Source organism: Podarcis liolepis (genome assembly GCF_965112155.1).
Source record: "Podarcis liolepis genome assembly, chromosome: 1".
NCBI classification, from domain to species: Eukaryota; Metazoa; Chordata; class Lepidosauria; order Squamata; family Lacertidae; genus Podarcis; species Podarcis liolepis.
Window position 1 is genome coordinate 123,568,148 of NC_139554.1, and position 13,516 is coordinate 123,581,663.

Sequence of the window (13,516 nt, forward strand, 5' to 3'; positions counted from 1 at the left end):
TGGACAAGAAATTGACAGAAGGTTCACCATGAAAAAGACTCATACTCACATTCTGAGGAGGGCTTTATAAAATGGCCGTGTGAAGAAGGCATCTAATAAATACTGGTGTATTAGAGCAAGACCCAGGATTCGACCACTAAACCTGAACCTGCGTAAGAGAAATTAAGAGAGCGGATCGGGCTTATTTTTTTGTTCAGTGATGAGCCTTTACAGCACTATCCACTAAAACCCCTTAAATACGCTTGTTAAAATAACATTCAGTTAGTATTATTTGGCACCACATTTCCACGTGGTCCTTTAGAAACAAAAACATCATTAAGCTTCTTTATACAATGGCCGTCCTTCAAAAAAATTAAGAAATGGCAAGAAATGCAGCCGCTGAGGATAGATGGCACATCGATATTTATGAGTTCAGAGCAAGAGGGAAAATATTCTGGGGAAAATATCCTCTCTATTCAATATGTGTCACTCCATGGCTGAAGTAACTCCAACTGGGCAGGCAGGTGCTAGATTTTTCTGGTCAGGCTTTTGGGCCTTTAGCAACTGCAAAAACAGTTTTTTAAAAATGGGGGAGGTGAAGTTTTTTGCAGGCTTGGGGATAGGTCCGGCCCTGGTCAGTGTCAACAACCTTGAGCTAGTTAGACCCATTGGTTTGGCTCAGTATTAAGACAGTCTTCTATGGTCCTAGGTGTAGGTGGAAGAAAATCCTTCATCTTCTGGATCTCTGCCCAACATGCAACTTGTCAAAGCAACAGGATCCTTGGAAATAAAAACCTTGAAAAAGCAGTTTCATGGCCCCAGGGATTGGGGAGATATTATAAGACAACAGGAAGACCTACAGCAACAGCTGCGTACTCAAGTTTGTGGAAGCCAACTGATACATATATGCAGTCCCCTTAAGCCACTATAACTCTGCCTGCAGGGGTCTGAGTTACTTATTTATTTACTGTGCAAAAAGCGTAACTCAGCCACCACACACACACACACACACACACACACACACACAGAGTGCTTTTTTCTGGGGGTATGCAGACCCCTAAACGTTTTGTTAATCTAATTTTGGCCTCATTGAGGGGCAGTATTTCAATATGAGTAGGAAAATGAGAGTACCCCTAAATTTATTTTTTTAAGAAAAAAACCACTGTATATATTTTTAATCATGCGTAAAACAACATAACTCACAACATATCAACCTATTTGCTTTAAAATATCAGATCACATTCTTATGGCACCCATTGAAATATACCTCAGGCTACACAGGCCCCACAGTTAAAAACAAAAAACACAAAACTTAATTCGGAATAGTCCTAAATAGTGTTGGGAATGACACTGTTTCTTCCTGCGTAAGAAAATGGGTCATTATCTCTGCCCCCTCCCCCAATTCCCTAATCTGTATTCATGGAAAGGGCTCAGCCCAATGAGAGGCAGTAAACACTGATTGAAATCTCTTTCTGGCCGACTTTATTCTCTGTATTTAATGTTATTTTTGCATCCGAATTGACAGAGTGGCTTTCTGTTGCAGCTATCGGGCTGTTTGCTTTCTAATACAAATGTGGATCCCCATAGAGCTGGTGAAACACTAACCAGTCATTCACGAAACCACAACTTTTCATTGATCCCCACACTGAACATGCAAGAAACAAGAACAACATTTAACACAAAGGGGGTGGGGGGTGGGAACATTTGCAAATTTCACTGGTGAATTAAAAAGAATGAAAGTTTTAGAACAGCACCTCAGTCCGAGAAGCTGATCAAAGACAAAAGATAAGCCATGATTTCTGGTTGTGCTTGTGTTCTGATGGACTGGGGTTTGTTTTGGGGATCTTCCCCCACACTGAAAGATTGAAATTCAGAAGGTGGCAGAAAACTGGAAATCTAGGAATGCTCTGTCCTGGATTTATGGTCTACGGGGCCCTGTGTACAGCTCTTTCGGGGGACCCTATTCATGCAACTAAATAAACACATGTCAAAATTAGGGGTCTATGGGTAGACAGTAATAATAATGTTTCATCATTCTTACCATTCATGGTGATTGTCCACAAAGGCAGACATGGGGCTTATTTGCACAGTGTAAGTATCGTTGGCTGAATATTCAAACAAGCCGTAATATGGGTTGAAGAGTTCTCTTGATACCAGGAAGAAAAACTCCCGTGAAGGTCCACTGTAGTCCAGCCTTTGAAAAACAAAACAAAACAAAATTATTATTATTATGCAAGAATGAACTAAAACACATCTTAAGCCTATATTCTCTGTAAGACTACTTCCCATGATACTTCCCATGATGTTTTATTTAATTACCATTTATATTACTTAACATTTTGCTAAGTTCGGTTATTGTTCCTAATTTCCACTTGAGAATTTTGCATTGTAGCAGAATTGTACATCTCCCATTTAAAGGCAGAGATTGTATAATGTTGTCTATTCGATGGTTGTCCATGCACGGGGCTGGTTCAACTGCACTTCAGTTCAGAAGAAAAATAACGCATCGTTCCTAAATTCTATTTAGGACATCTCCAGTTCTTCTAAGAGCTCTGGGCCAGGGGGTTCAAATCCCTACTCAGCCATGAAACTCACTGGGTGACCAAGAGCCAGTCACTCGCTCTCAATCTAACCGATATCACAGTGTTGTTGTAAGGATTAAATGGGGAGGAGGAGAACTAAGCATGTGCCGCCTTGAGCTCCTTCCAGGCAATGTGAAAGTATAAATGTAATAAATAAATACCGTATTTTTCGCTCCATAAGGCACACCGGACCATAAGGCGCACCTAGTTTTTAGGGGGGGGAATCAAGAAAAAAAATCTTATCCCCCCCCCAGCCCTAAGAGCAAAGAAGCCAAGACAGCGAGCGGGATGGATCCCGCTCGCTGCCATGGCTTTGTTTTTAGCCGCGGGGCTGGGGCGGGGGAAGCCCGAGCTTCCCCTGAACCCAGCCCCCAGAACAGGTCGGGGAGCGGCGGCAAGGTTGCGTGCAGCCTTGCTGCCACTCCCGGAGCTTGCGGGGCTGGAGGGGGAAGCCCGGGTTCGCCCCCCCCCCAGCCCCAGGGACCACACATTCGCTCCATAAGACGCACAGACATTTCCCCTTAGTTTTTAAGAGGAAAAAAGTGTGTCTTATGGAGCGAAAAATACGGTAAATGGCACATCCCAATACATGCTATGCAATTTTCAACATATCACAGATCAAAGCTGGAAATGGAAAATACTAATCTCCACATTGCACCTTTGCACAATGGAACTAATACTGCAATTTCACAATATGCCTTTTCCATTAAGAATAAACTGAAATTATTCTGATGCTGTCATTTTACTTGACTTATTTCCCCCTCCCCTTCCTTCAGGGTTCTGCATTTTGTTAAGGGAGCTACAACTCACTTAGACCCTTTGTTTATCAGGGCCAGTAATCCTGAACTGTCAGAAACATAAGGAAATTCACTTCCCAGATGACAGTTAAGTGGACACACATTGAAGAGATTATCTGACTTAAACAGCAGTGAGCTAAGTTCAGTGTCTTGCCGTTCTTCATGGGCTCATAACCCAAGGAGATTAAAGAAGATACGGTTAATACTCAACAGCAGGTCATGTTCCTCAGATATTTTGCTTCCATGCTTTGTTTTATTGAAACCATCGGTGAGGACCCCAATTCGCATGAGTATGATGTTACGAACAGGATTAAGAAATTTACAAAGTTCCAGTTCCACGCTCAGGATGCTCATTTTTCAGCACTGCTCAAAACCCACAGAAGGAAATTAATATGGAAGATCTTCCCATCTGGCTGGGCATGAGCAAAGAAATTCCACCCAGCAACTAGGCAAAAGGATCTCTCACTTCCCTCTGGACTTCTGGGAAAGGGTAACGGTCAATATTGAGAACAGTGAAACAGCAGTTCACCACAGTCAGGGCCGGCCCAAGACATTTTGGCACCTACGGCAAACAACAAAATGGTGCCCCCTTCCCGCCAGGGAAAAAGGGGCGAATGAAGAGTGGGAACAAGTGGGGGGAAACAATCTACACTGGGATGTGATGCCCCCATGCACCCTGTCGCCTGAGGAAGGCACCTCACTTGGTCTTATGGAACGGCCCTGACCATGTGCTCTTCAGTAAAAAGGTAAAGGTAAAGGGACCCCTGACCATTAGGTCCAGTCATGACCGACTCTGGGGTTGCGGCGCTCATCTCGCTTTATTGGCCGAGGGCGCTGGGGTACAGCTTCCGGGTCATGTGGCCAGCATGACTAAGTCACTTCTGGCGAACCAGAGCAGCACACGGAAATGCCATTTACCTTCCCGCTGGAGCGGTACCTATTTTTCTACTTGCACTTTGATGTGCTTTCGAACTGCTAGGTTGGCAGGAGCAGGGACCGAGCAACCGGAGCTCACCCCGTCGTGGGGATTTGAACTGCCAACCTTCTGATCGGCAAGTCCTAGGCTCTGTGGTTTAACCCACAGCGCCACCTGCGTCCCACGTGCTCTTCAGTAGTAGAGCACATATGTTGCAAATGGAAAGTCAGATCCAACCCCAGACTTTTCCAAATAGGAGTGGAAAGGCCCCCTTGGTTGAAACCCTGGAGAACCAATACCAGTCAGGTTAGACAATCCTGAGCTGGATGGACTAACTCAGTTATAAGGGAGCTTCTTACGTTGTTACACTGTCTTCAGTTCCAATAGGATGTTGGCTGCTCTGCTCCCAACTGCTCAGAGTAGGCAAAACAATGAACGTTTGCTCAGCAGAGATCTGAGGCTCTAAGGGAGATAGATGGACTTGCTCTGCTTGGCTACTGGAGATTGAGATGGAGAGCAGAGGGACAGCTGCTGTGAGGACTTGACTTTTGAGTCCATTGAGGAAAAATCATAACCCCCTATATTTTTTTCTTCAAACTTCCTAAGAATAGCTAAGCGCAAGGACGCAGGCCTGGCTGAGGGACATTGCCTATTGGTGAATGATCCTTGGAGCACAGCTCACAGCTATAGGAAGCAGTGTAACACTTTAACAATAAACATAACAAGTAATCACACAACACATCTTTGTTATGGAATTGTTCTGCCAGCATAAACCACATTTCACCACATTTCAGCCTTAGCTTGTCCTCATCAAAATTCATCAACATGTTACTGCGCATTTTTGAAACCAATTTCCTCTCATACTGGTTGTTGATTTTTAACCTTACATTTACTAATACATGGATTTTTAGGCACATTTCCCCTAAGATATGCACCTTTGTACACATTTCTGGTTGGAGGACTGAATCATAAAATTTGAAGAAATGCTAATTTCAAAGGACAGCTGCATTTTGCTTCACATGCACTTTCAGGAAGTGCAAATTAGGTAGGTTTGAGAACCTAACCAAATTTCTTTTCCATTCATAATCCAAGACTGTTTATTCTGTAAAGCTGGCATGTGATTTTTGAAAGGACTTGATTTGCAGGATTTTCCAACCTAGCATAAATATGTTTCTTCCACTGAAAGGCACAGAGTGCTGAATATTTTCCATTTAACAACATTCCATGTACAAGCCTAGCTGAATCACAAGTGAATAGCCTTGGACAATGCATTATATATTTCTAATTAAGTTGAATTTGAATGGTTCCTATATATATATGTATCTATCTATATGAATGAAAGGATTCTAGCCTAGAATCTTCCAGACTGACATGTCTGTTTTCTGTAGCAAAGCAGAGTTTGATGAGAGAGCCCAATCAAATATGCAATTCCCCATCTGCTGTACTGAAAACAAACAGTCTTAAGGAAATCTATACATGTGATTTATTTGAATGTGTAACTCAAGAAAAAATGAGTGAATGGAACGTGCATTCGCACACTCTTCACTCACTTAGCCTACTAACTAATTGACTTACTAAGCAGGCTTCCTCTTCTGTCCCAGACTGAGATAGTAAATTTGAGATGAAAACCCACAGAAGTTCGTGTTGCACAAGACTAATTTCAGAGAGATGATAGGTATGATAATGAGGCAGGCAAATGTGTATCATTTTAAAAAACACCAATATCACTAAGTTTGTTGGCAGGTGCAGCAAAAACACCCAAGGCAACTTTCAACAAAAGAAAATTCACACTCATTTGAAAAATTCCATGGTGCTGTGTTCCAACGGCTGCTCTTTAAAAAGAGAGATCCTACCTTACTGTTTTTGCTTTGTTATTTTATATTGCTTTTGAAGCAAAGTGCCACTAAGCTCAATAGAAAGGTTGCTGTGTCCTGGCTGCCTACACACCTGAAAGCCTGAGAAAACATTAATTCAACTTCAATTAATCATGTTTTTTTTTTAAAGATTCCTCTCCTTTGAACAAACCTTTCCAGTCAGAATCAACAAGTTTGCTAACCCTCTTACATAGAATGAGCCACCGAGCCAAATTATGGACCGGACCATTCAGATTTCCTACTCATAGCCATTATTCCCACAGGGAGAAAGGTTCGTGCTCACATCTTCTTGCCTAAACCCAAAGCTGTTCTAATGCGAGCAGTTAATTAAGTTTGGTACAGACGTAGCTTACACATGAGGTGCCCTATGACTGGCCCCAAGTCACATGGGTTGCATGATGTCAGTCACCAGGTGACTTGTCTGACGATTTTACCTGTGAACGTTAAGCTGCATTCCTGATTGCTGGAATATGAGGCAGCCTTTTTTGCTATCTGGCTAGAATTATGTGCACCTTTGGAATACGGACTGATAATTATTCTACATCTGGAACCCTAATGCCAAATCTTACCACCAGGATTAGGCAGAGTTGCATTTTCTTCGCCTATTTCTAAATGTCTGATTTCACTGTTCTTTCCGACCCCTCTTGCATACGAACTGGTTCAACGTATTGCAGTTTTGCCTAGTCGTTTTTTTCAGTATACTCTTGTCTAATGCTAACAACAGCCTCTTGTTGTTTGGGTCTTAAAACCGCCAAGGACAACGTAATTACAGGGATTACCTTTGGGGGCATTTGGAAAGCAGCATTGTGCCAAGAAGAGAGCACACAGACTTACTTTCTGCTTTCTAGTAAGCCAAGTCTTGCACATGTCATTCAGGAGGAGGTGTTGCAACACATTTGGAATGAGACAAAGGAGCAAAAAAGTGCAGGCCGTTTCCTGTTCCTCCACAATACCCAGGCATGCAAAACTGCTCCCAGTTATAGTGAAAGTTCAAGGCACTGCCCTCAAGAGTTTGGCATTATAACCCTTCAAGACTGAGCTCCTGCTATCTCTGTTGGACAGGACCAGTTGCTATACAGTGGTGCCTCGTAAGACGAAAAGAATCCGTTCTGTGATTCTCTTCGTCTAGCGGTTATTCCGTCTTGCGAAGCAAGCCCATTGAAGGATTAGCGGATTAGCGCTATTAGCGGCTTATCTGCTGATCGGATCAGCTGATAAGCGGCTTAGCGGCTTAGAAAAGGGGGGGGGGAACCAGCAGGAACTCGCAAGACATTGTCGTCTTGCGAAGCAAGCCCATAGGAAATTCGTTTTGCGAAGCACCTCCAAAACGGAAAACTCTTTCGTCTAGCGAGTTTTCTGTCTTGCGAGGCATTCGTCTTGCGGGGCACCACTGTATCCTGGTTTTCACCCTGCTAATGATTCCTGTTAACAGCCACTTTTTACAATTTCTAGAAAATGGAAGCCTTGAACGATTACTGTAGTTTATTCACACCTTCAACAATGGGGCAGGAAAGTGTTAAGCTTCCCTTCGTAGCAGAGAAAACCCCTTCCCTGTTAAACAACAAACTTTTGCAAAACAAAAACAAACAACAAGAACTTCAGATGAACCTTTTTATATTTCCTTGACAAAAAACGGAATGAGACCTATCCGTTCGCACCCATTCTGACTCTCATACATATCGAAGTGGTTGCATTATTGTCCGGGCATAACTAAACTTGGCCTTCTTTATATGAGGCAGAAAAGCAACATGCAAAAGTTTAAATAAATTACCGTATTTTTTGCTCTATAAGACGCACCAGACCACAAGACGCACCTAGTTTTTGGAGGAAGAAAACAAGAAAAAAAATATTCTGAATCTCAGAAGCCAAAACAGCAGGAGGGATCGCTACGCAGTGAAAGCAGCAATCCCTCTTGCTGTTCTGGCTTCCGGGATAGCTGCGCAGCCTGCATTCGGTCCATAAGACGCACACACATTTCCCCTTACTTTTTAGGAGGGGAAAAGTGAGTCTTATAGAGCAAAAAATATGGTAATTAAAAATATCAAGCACATAAGCCCCTCCAAGCCCCAACCAAGGTACCGCCAGTGATATACTGCATCTGCTGCTTTTTCTTGGCGCAAAACTTTATTTTACAGGTGCATTTGTAGAATTCTATGGCATATATATATCACTGCTCTTTCAACATCTAGCCAACAAGAAATAGATATGGCTGGCTGGCAATAAATGAAATGTGGTTTTCTTCCACGAATGGATTGAGCCAACAGCATCAACCAAGTGTAACTCTACAAACTGGATTTTCCGATGTCCAAGTGCCAGTTCAGGCAGCTTGGAGATAATGAGGCTGCAATCATCTACTCACTCAACTTGATAGTAAGCCCTAATGATCTCAATGGGGCTTACTTCTGAGTAGACGAGGAGAGGGTTTGCACTGTAAAGTGAGTAATGCTGGCTGGAACCCAAGCAGAAAATACAAACATTGGCTCTACTACACCTTCAGGACCAGACAGGTTAGCCTGATTCACAGTTATTCATTCCACAACTTTGATAGTGAATGAAGGTAGCTTATACTAGAAATCTGTGTATTAACATCAATGAATGGAAAGAACTTCTCTTGAACTCCCGCACTGCAATATTTTAAGGTTGTGTGTGTGTTTTAAAAAAGGATGCCATTAATCATCATCAGCACAGCAATGCCATTAACATTCCTTCTGTGCTTGGGCAAGATGAGAAATGTTAACCCAGCCTGAAGACATCTCCCGGGTAAGCTTGCAATGGGGCATGTTGAAAGATATGCGGATGCCATTGACATGACACTGCACATTGGGGAGAGTGGCAAAACAGACCTATCACTAGGGTTACCATGCAGAACCTTTATTCATTGGTGAATTGCCTGCGTACCATATGGGCCAAGACTGTTCTTATAAGACAAACATCTGCATGAAGAAGAAGAAGAAGAAGAAGAGTTTGGATTTGATATCCCGCCTTTCACTCCCCTTCAGGAGTCTCAAAGCGGCTAACATTCTCCTTTCCCTTCCTCCCCCACAACAAACACTCTGTGAGGTGAGTGGGGCTGAGAGACTTCAAAGAAGTGTGACTGGCCCAAGGTCACCCAGCAGCTGCATGTGGAGGAGCGGAGACACGAACCCGGTTTCCCAGATTACGTGACTACCGCTCTTAACCACTACACCACACTGGCTCTCGAGGGTTTAATGCTGGACTTTTCTAAACTAGACTTGGTCTCTTTAATAACAAACGTCCCCATAAGTTCTTCCACTTTATGGAACTACAAACGACCAGGAGTTATAGGGAATACCCACATACCTTCTACTTTTTAAGTCTGTTTCAATATGGCCTGGAGGGACTGAGCACGTGTTTTGTGCAATTCTCTTAAATGAAAGCATTTTTTACAGGTCAAAAGCATTATGAAGGTATCAGCTTTCAGTTTTATTCATTTTTTTAAGTTCACAAGGTATCAGCTTTCAGTTTTATTCATTTTTTTAAGTTCACGTTTCTAGCCGTCATGGCTGCCAAATACATGAAAATTGCGAGAAATATTCAGCAATATTTCTAAAGCTTAAAAGGGTGTTCAGCTGGGATTCCTTCTGTCAGCATGACCAAAATAGCTCCTTGTTCCTCCCCATGACTACCAGAAACAATAATATATTGTGCAATACAAGGAAATTTAATCTTCGAGTGCGCCTCTTCCGAATTAAGATTTTTATCGCGTGCCCACATGCTTGAGAAGATTGGCCCTATGTTCTGAGGTGCAAAGCAAACCCAAGGTAGCAGTGTCTCCAAAGTCTGACGATACAATTTTCAGTTTGGCGCCCAGAAGAAAAGGTGCAAAGGCCGCTCTCCTCAGTATAACCACTTGCACTTATTTGTTGCGGCTGAGCACTTTAGCCTGTTCCATATTTTGTGTTTCATAAGTCTTATGGTTGAGTTTGATTTTTGTGAGCTGCTTTGAGTGTAGGAGAAGTGGAACAGAAACACTATAATGTGTTTATTTTAAAAAGGGAGAGTAATTTGGTTTGGCTTAGCACAATATTTTGATTTTTCAAGTGCACAGTACACATAGCCGGAGTGTTATCTCACTATGAACTTCACAAACTTTTTACGATGTCTGGAGAGAGTACCAAGAGAAAGAAAACTGAGTCGGCCCGCAGCTTGCAAGAGGCTACATATATAGCAGAGGCAGCCAATGTGGTGCCTTCCAGATGCCGTCAGACTATAACTCCCATGAACCTCGGCCAGCCTAGCCAATGGTCATGGATGATGGGGGTTGTAGTCCACAAGCACCTGGAGGAACCTGATATAGAGAAACTCATCTCTTACTTTCCTTCCACATACATACAAAGAGTTGCAGCATTTGAATTAGCATGGCTTGCTGCCGACACACGAAAACAACCTAATTCTAGCCAACGCTTTCCTGCAAATAGTTAACATGCCTCCTTGCTGCACTGTTCATTCATTGCAACTCCTCCCAACAGCCAGGTTACTTGTACAATTTAAGAACTGGCACAAGGCTGAAGTAATGCCAAAGCAGCAAAACACTTGCACACAACAGCTGCAGGAGCAAATGCTTAACTGTTCCAGCACACAAACGTTATAGCTTGTAGCTTGCTCTCTTTGGGCATGCAGATAGGCAGAGGGGATGGACCAGAATGATTCACATTGTGCTGGTGACGGACACCCAGGCAAAAGCCTGCCCTCATTTGTTAATGCGTTCCATATCACGTTATATAAAAACGTTCAATCACTGAAAAATGGTTTTCTGAATTTATTTATAGCAAGCATTTGTATGTCGCCTTCTGGCTTTCAAAAGGGCCCCAAAGGTGGTTCACATTATTGATACAACATAAAATAAGAATGGGAGGAAGAAAGGGGAGATTGTTCCGTCAAGCAAGCAAAAAGGCTTGCAGTGACGGAACATTCATAGCAGCACAACACTGAATTCCTCCCATAAAGTTAAATTTTAAATTTATTAATACAATCACAAGAAGAAGATAGTAGCGTATTCATCATCAGCGATGTTGAAGGGACTATTTAATATGTGCTGGTAGCACTCTCAAACCACTTCCAAAACTTGATTATTAGTATTGTCAATATTAACGATTATTAATATAACTGATTACGTTATTGGTGTGTGGAATTCACATATCCTCAGTGACAAAATATTCTGTATGCATGTTGAGGAAATGAACATTACAACACCTGAATCATTTGCTACATTGCACGCACACACACACAAATCAGCTTGCAAGACCCTAACTGAGATTATATAGGAGTGCCTTTCTTCCTCTAACAGAAGTGCGTTTTGAGCAGAAGTAGCAAATTGTGCAAAATAGAAGAAAGAAAGAAGGAAGGAAGGAAGGAAGGAAGGAAGGAAGGAAGGAAGGAAGGAAGGAACAATGACCCTGTAGTTCTTTTAAGCTTCTGGTCTAACCTCGCCAAATTCTTGAACAGCTCAATAAATTTTATAATGTCAATCTTCTCTCATTCATTGCCTGAAGCATCTACTGCAACGGCTGTAGAAAATTCAAACCATGCTACAGTTTTCTAGATCTCTAGCAAAACTATTTCCAACCCTTCAAAGCAAACTTGGGAGTGCAAAGCAATATGCAGGATAGAGCTCTCCCTGCCAAAAACAGATCTGGAAGGAACTCAACATGTACACAGTTTAATCGATGCTTTGCAAAGGAATTCACATGTCACAAAGCTCGGAGAACTTATTTTCGAACAGCTGTAAGTTCTAGGCTTATGAGAGGCATTTCCTGGCTGTAATCCTTCCTCTTCTCGCTCTAGACCGCAAACAGTAGATGAAATACTTGAGCGCAGCTGCGAAGCGTAGTACAAAGTACATACTGTATTGGGGGCCACTTCCCTTTTCTACTCACCCTTCCTCTCCGACAAACGTGACATACAGTTTATTTCTTTGCAGGTCCTTTCTTGAATAACCCATAATTTGGTTGAAGGCATCTTCCAGCAAATGGTCTCTCCTGATAATTAATCTGCACAATGAAACAAAATGGAATCAAAGGAGGCCATAATTTGTAGCTTAAATGTTTTCCCCCCTAGTTATATTTAGACTGCCTGGGAAAGTTAGCACTACAAGCCATGTCTTAGGAGCCAATCTAACATTTCTTAGGATTCATTTAGATAACAGTTTCCTGGGCATTGTGCCAGAGTAATAGGGATGGATACTTCTTCCTTTCCTCCCCTCATAAGGACAACAGGGTGCTTACCTAAAGAAATAAACTGTGTAGGCAATTCAGTTGATTTTGGTCCAGCACCAGCATGATTCGGCATAGACAGAAGCAGCCTGAAAAGGCTGAACTACAGAGACTGACGCCAAAAGTTTCCAGCACTTACAGTTTGCAATGACCGGGAATGTCTTTAATACACATGATGCAGAAAACCAATGGAATTCTGCCAAAAGGACAAGGTGAGAATGGCGGGACCTAAATTCTTGAGTGGCCGCTATTTGGTGGAAAGTGTTTGCCAAAACCAAAAGCTGTTGGATGAAAGATGATCACTCACCTATGGACATCCCTTGTAAGATTAAGAACCCCTGGATGGTTAAGTCTAGTCAAAGGCAACTATGCGGTTGTGGTGCTCATCTCGCTTTCAAGCCGAGGGAGCAGGGGTTTGTCCACAGACAGTTTTCCGGGTCATGTGGCCAGCAGGACTAAACTGCTTCTGGCGCAACAGAACACCGTGATGGAAACCAGAGTGCATGGAAACACAGTTTACCTTCCCACTGCAGCGGTATCTATTTATCTACTTGCACTGGCATGCTTTCGAACTGCTAGGTAGGCAGGAGCTGGGACAGAGCAACGGGAGCTCACCCCATCACGTGGATTTGAACCGCCAACCTTCTGATCAGCAAGCAAAAGAGACTCAGTGGTTTACCCAGGTCCCTTGTATTTCATTCTGTACATCACTCATATTTTATAGCCAAGGGTCAAACTGGACATGAAATGGCAAAGGGGAGGAAAAGCAGTATGGACTGCAGTCTCTTGGAGCTGATGTGCATTATATATTTTTTAAAAAACCACTGAAAGATGGTGACACACACCTGCCATGTAATGTCTAATTTGGTCCCAAGTGGGCATTTGAACCTGAGTTTCCAACATCCCAAGGGACGCGGGTGGCGCTGTGGGTGAAACCACAGAGCCTAGGACTTGCCGATCAGAAGGTCGGCGGTTCGAATCCCCACAACGGGGTGAGCTCCCGTTGCTTGGTTCCTGCTCCTGCCAACCTAGCAGTTCGAAAGCACGTCAAAGTGCAAGTAGATAAATAGGGAAGGTAAACGGCGTTTCCGTGTGCTGCTCTGGTTCGCCAGAAGTGGCTTAGTCATGCTGGCCA

The 13,516-nt window shown here is 43.0% G+C and overlaps 1 protein-coding gene across 7 annotated transcripts in view; it reads right to left on the reverse strand.

The window, feature by feature from the left end:
• The window catches only part of HECW2 (HECT, C2 and WW domain containing E3 ubiquitin protein ligase 2), a 183,488-nt gene that overhangs the window by 15,235 nt on the left and 154,737 nt on the right, over positions 1-13,516 (reverse strand). For all 7 annotated transcript variants that reach the window (XM_083467333.1, XM_083467334.1, XM_083467335.1 and 4 more), the window contains 3 exons: positions 12,046-12,159; positions 2,021-2,173; positions 50-148 (listed from right to left, as the gene is read on the reverse strand). In XM_083467333.1, the coding sequence (XP_083323459.1) occupies positions 50-148; positions 2,021-2,173; positions 12,046-12,159 (366 nt within the window). The remainder of the gene's footprint in view (positions 1-49; positions 149-2,020; positions 2,174-12,045; positions 12,160-13,516) is intronic.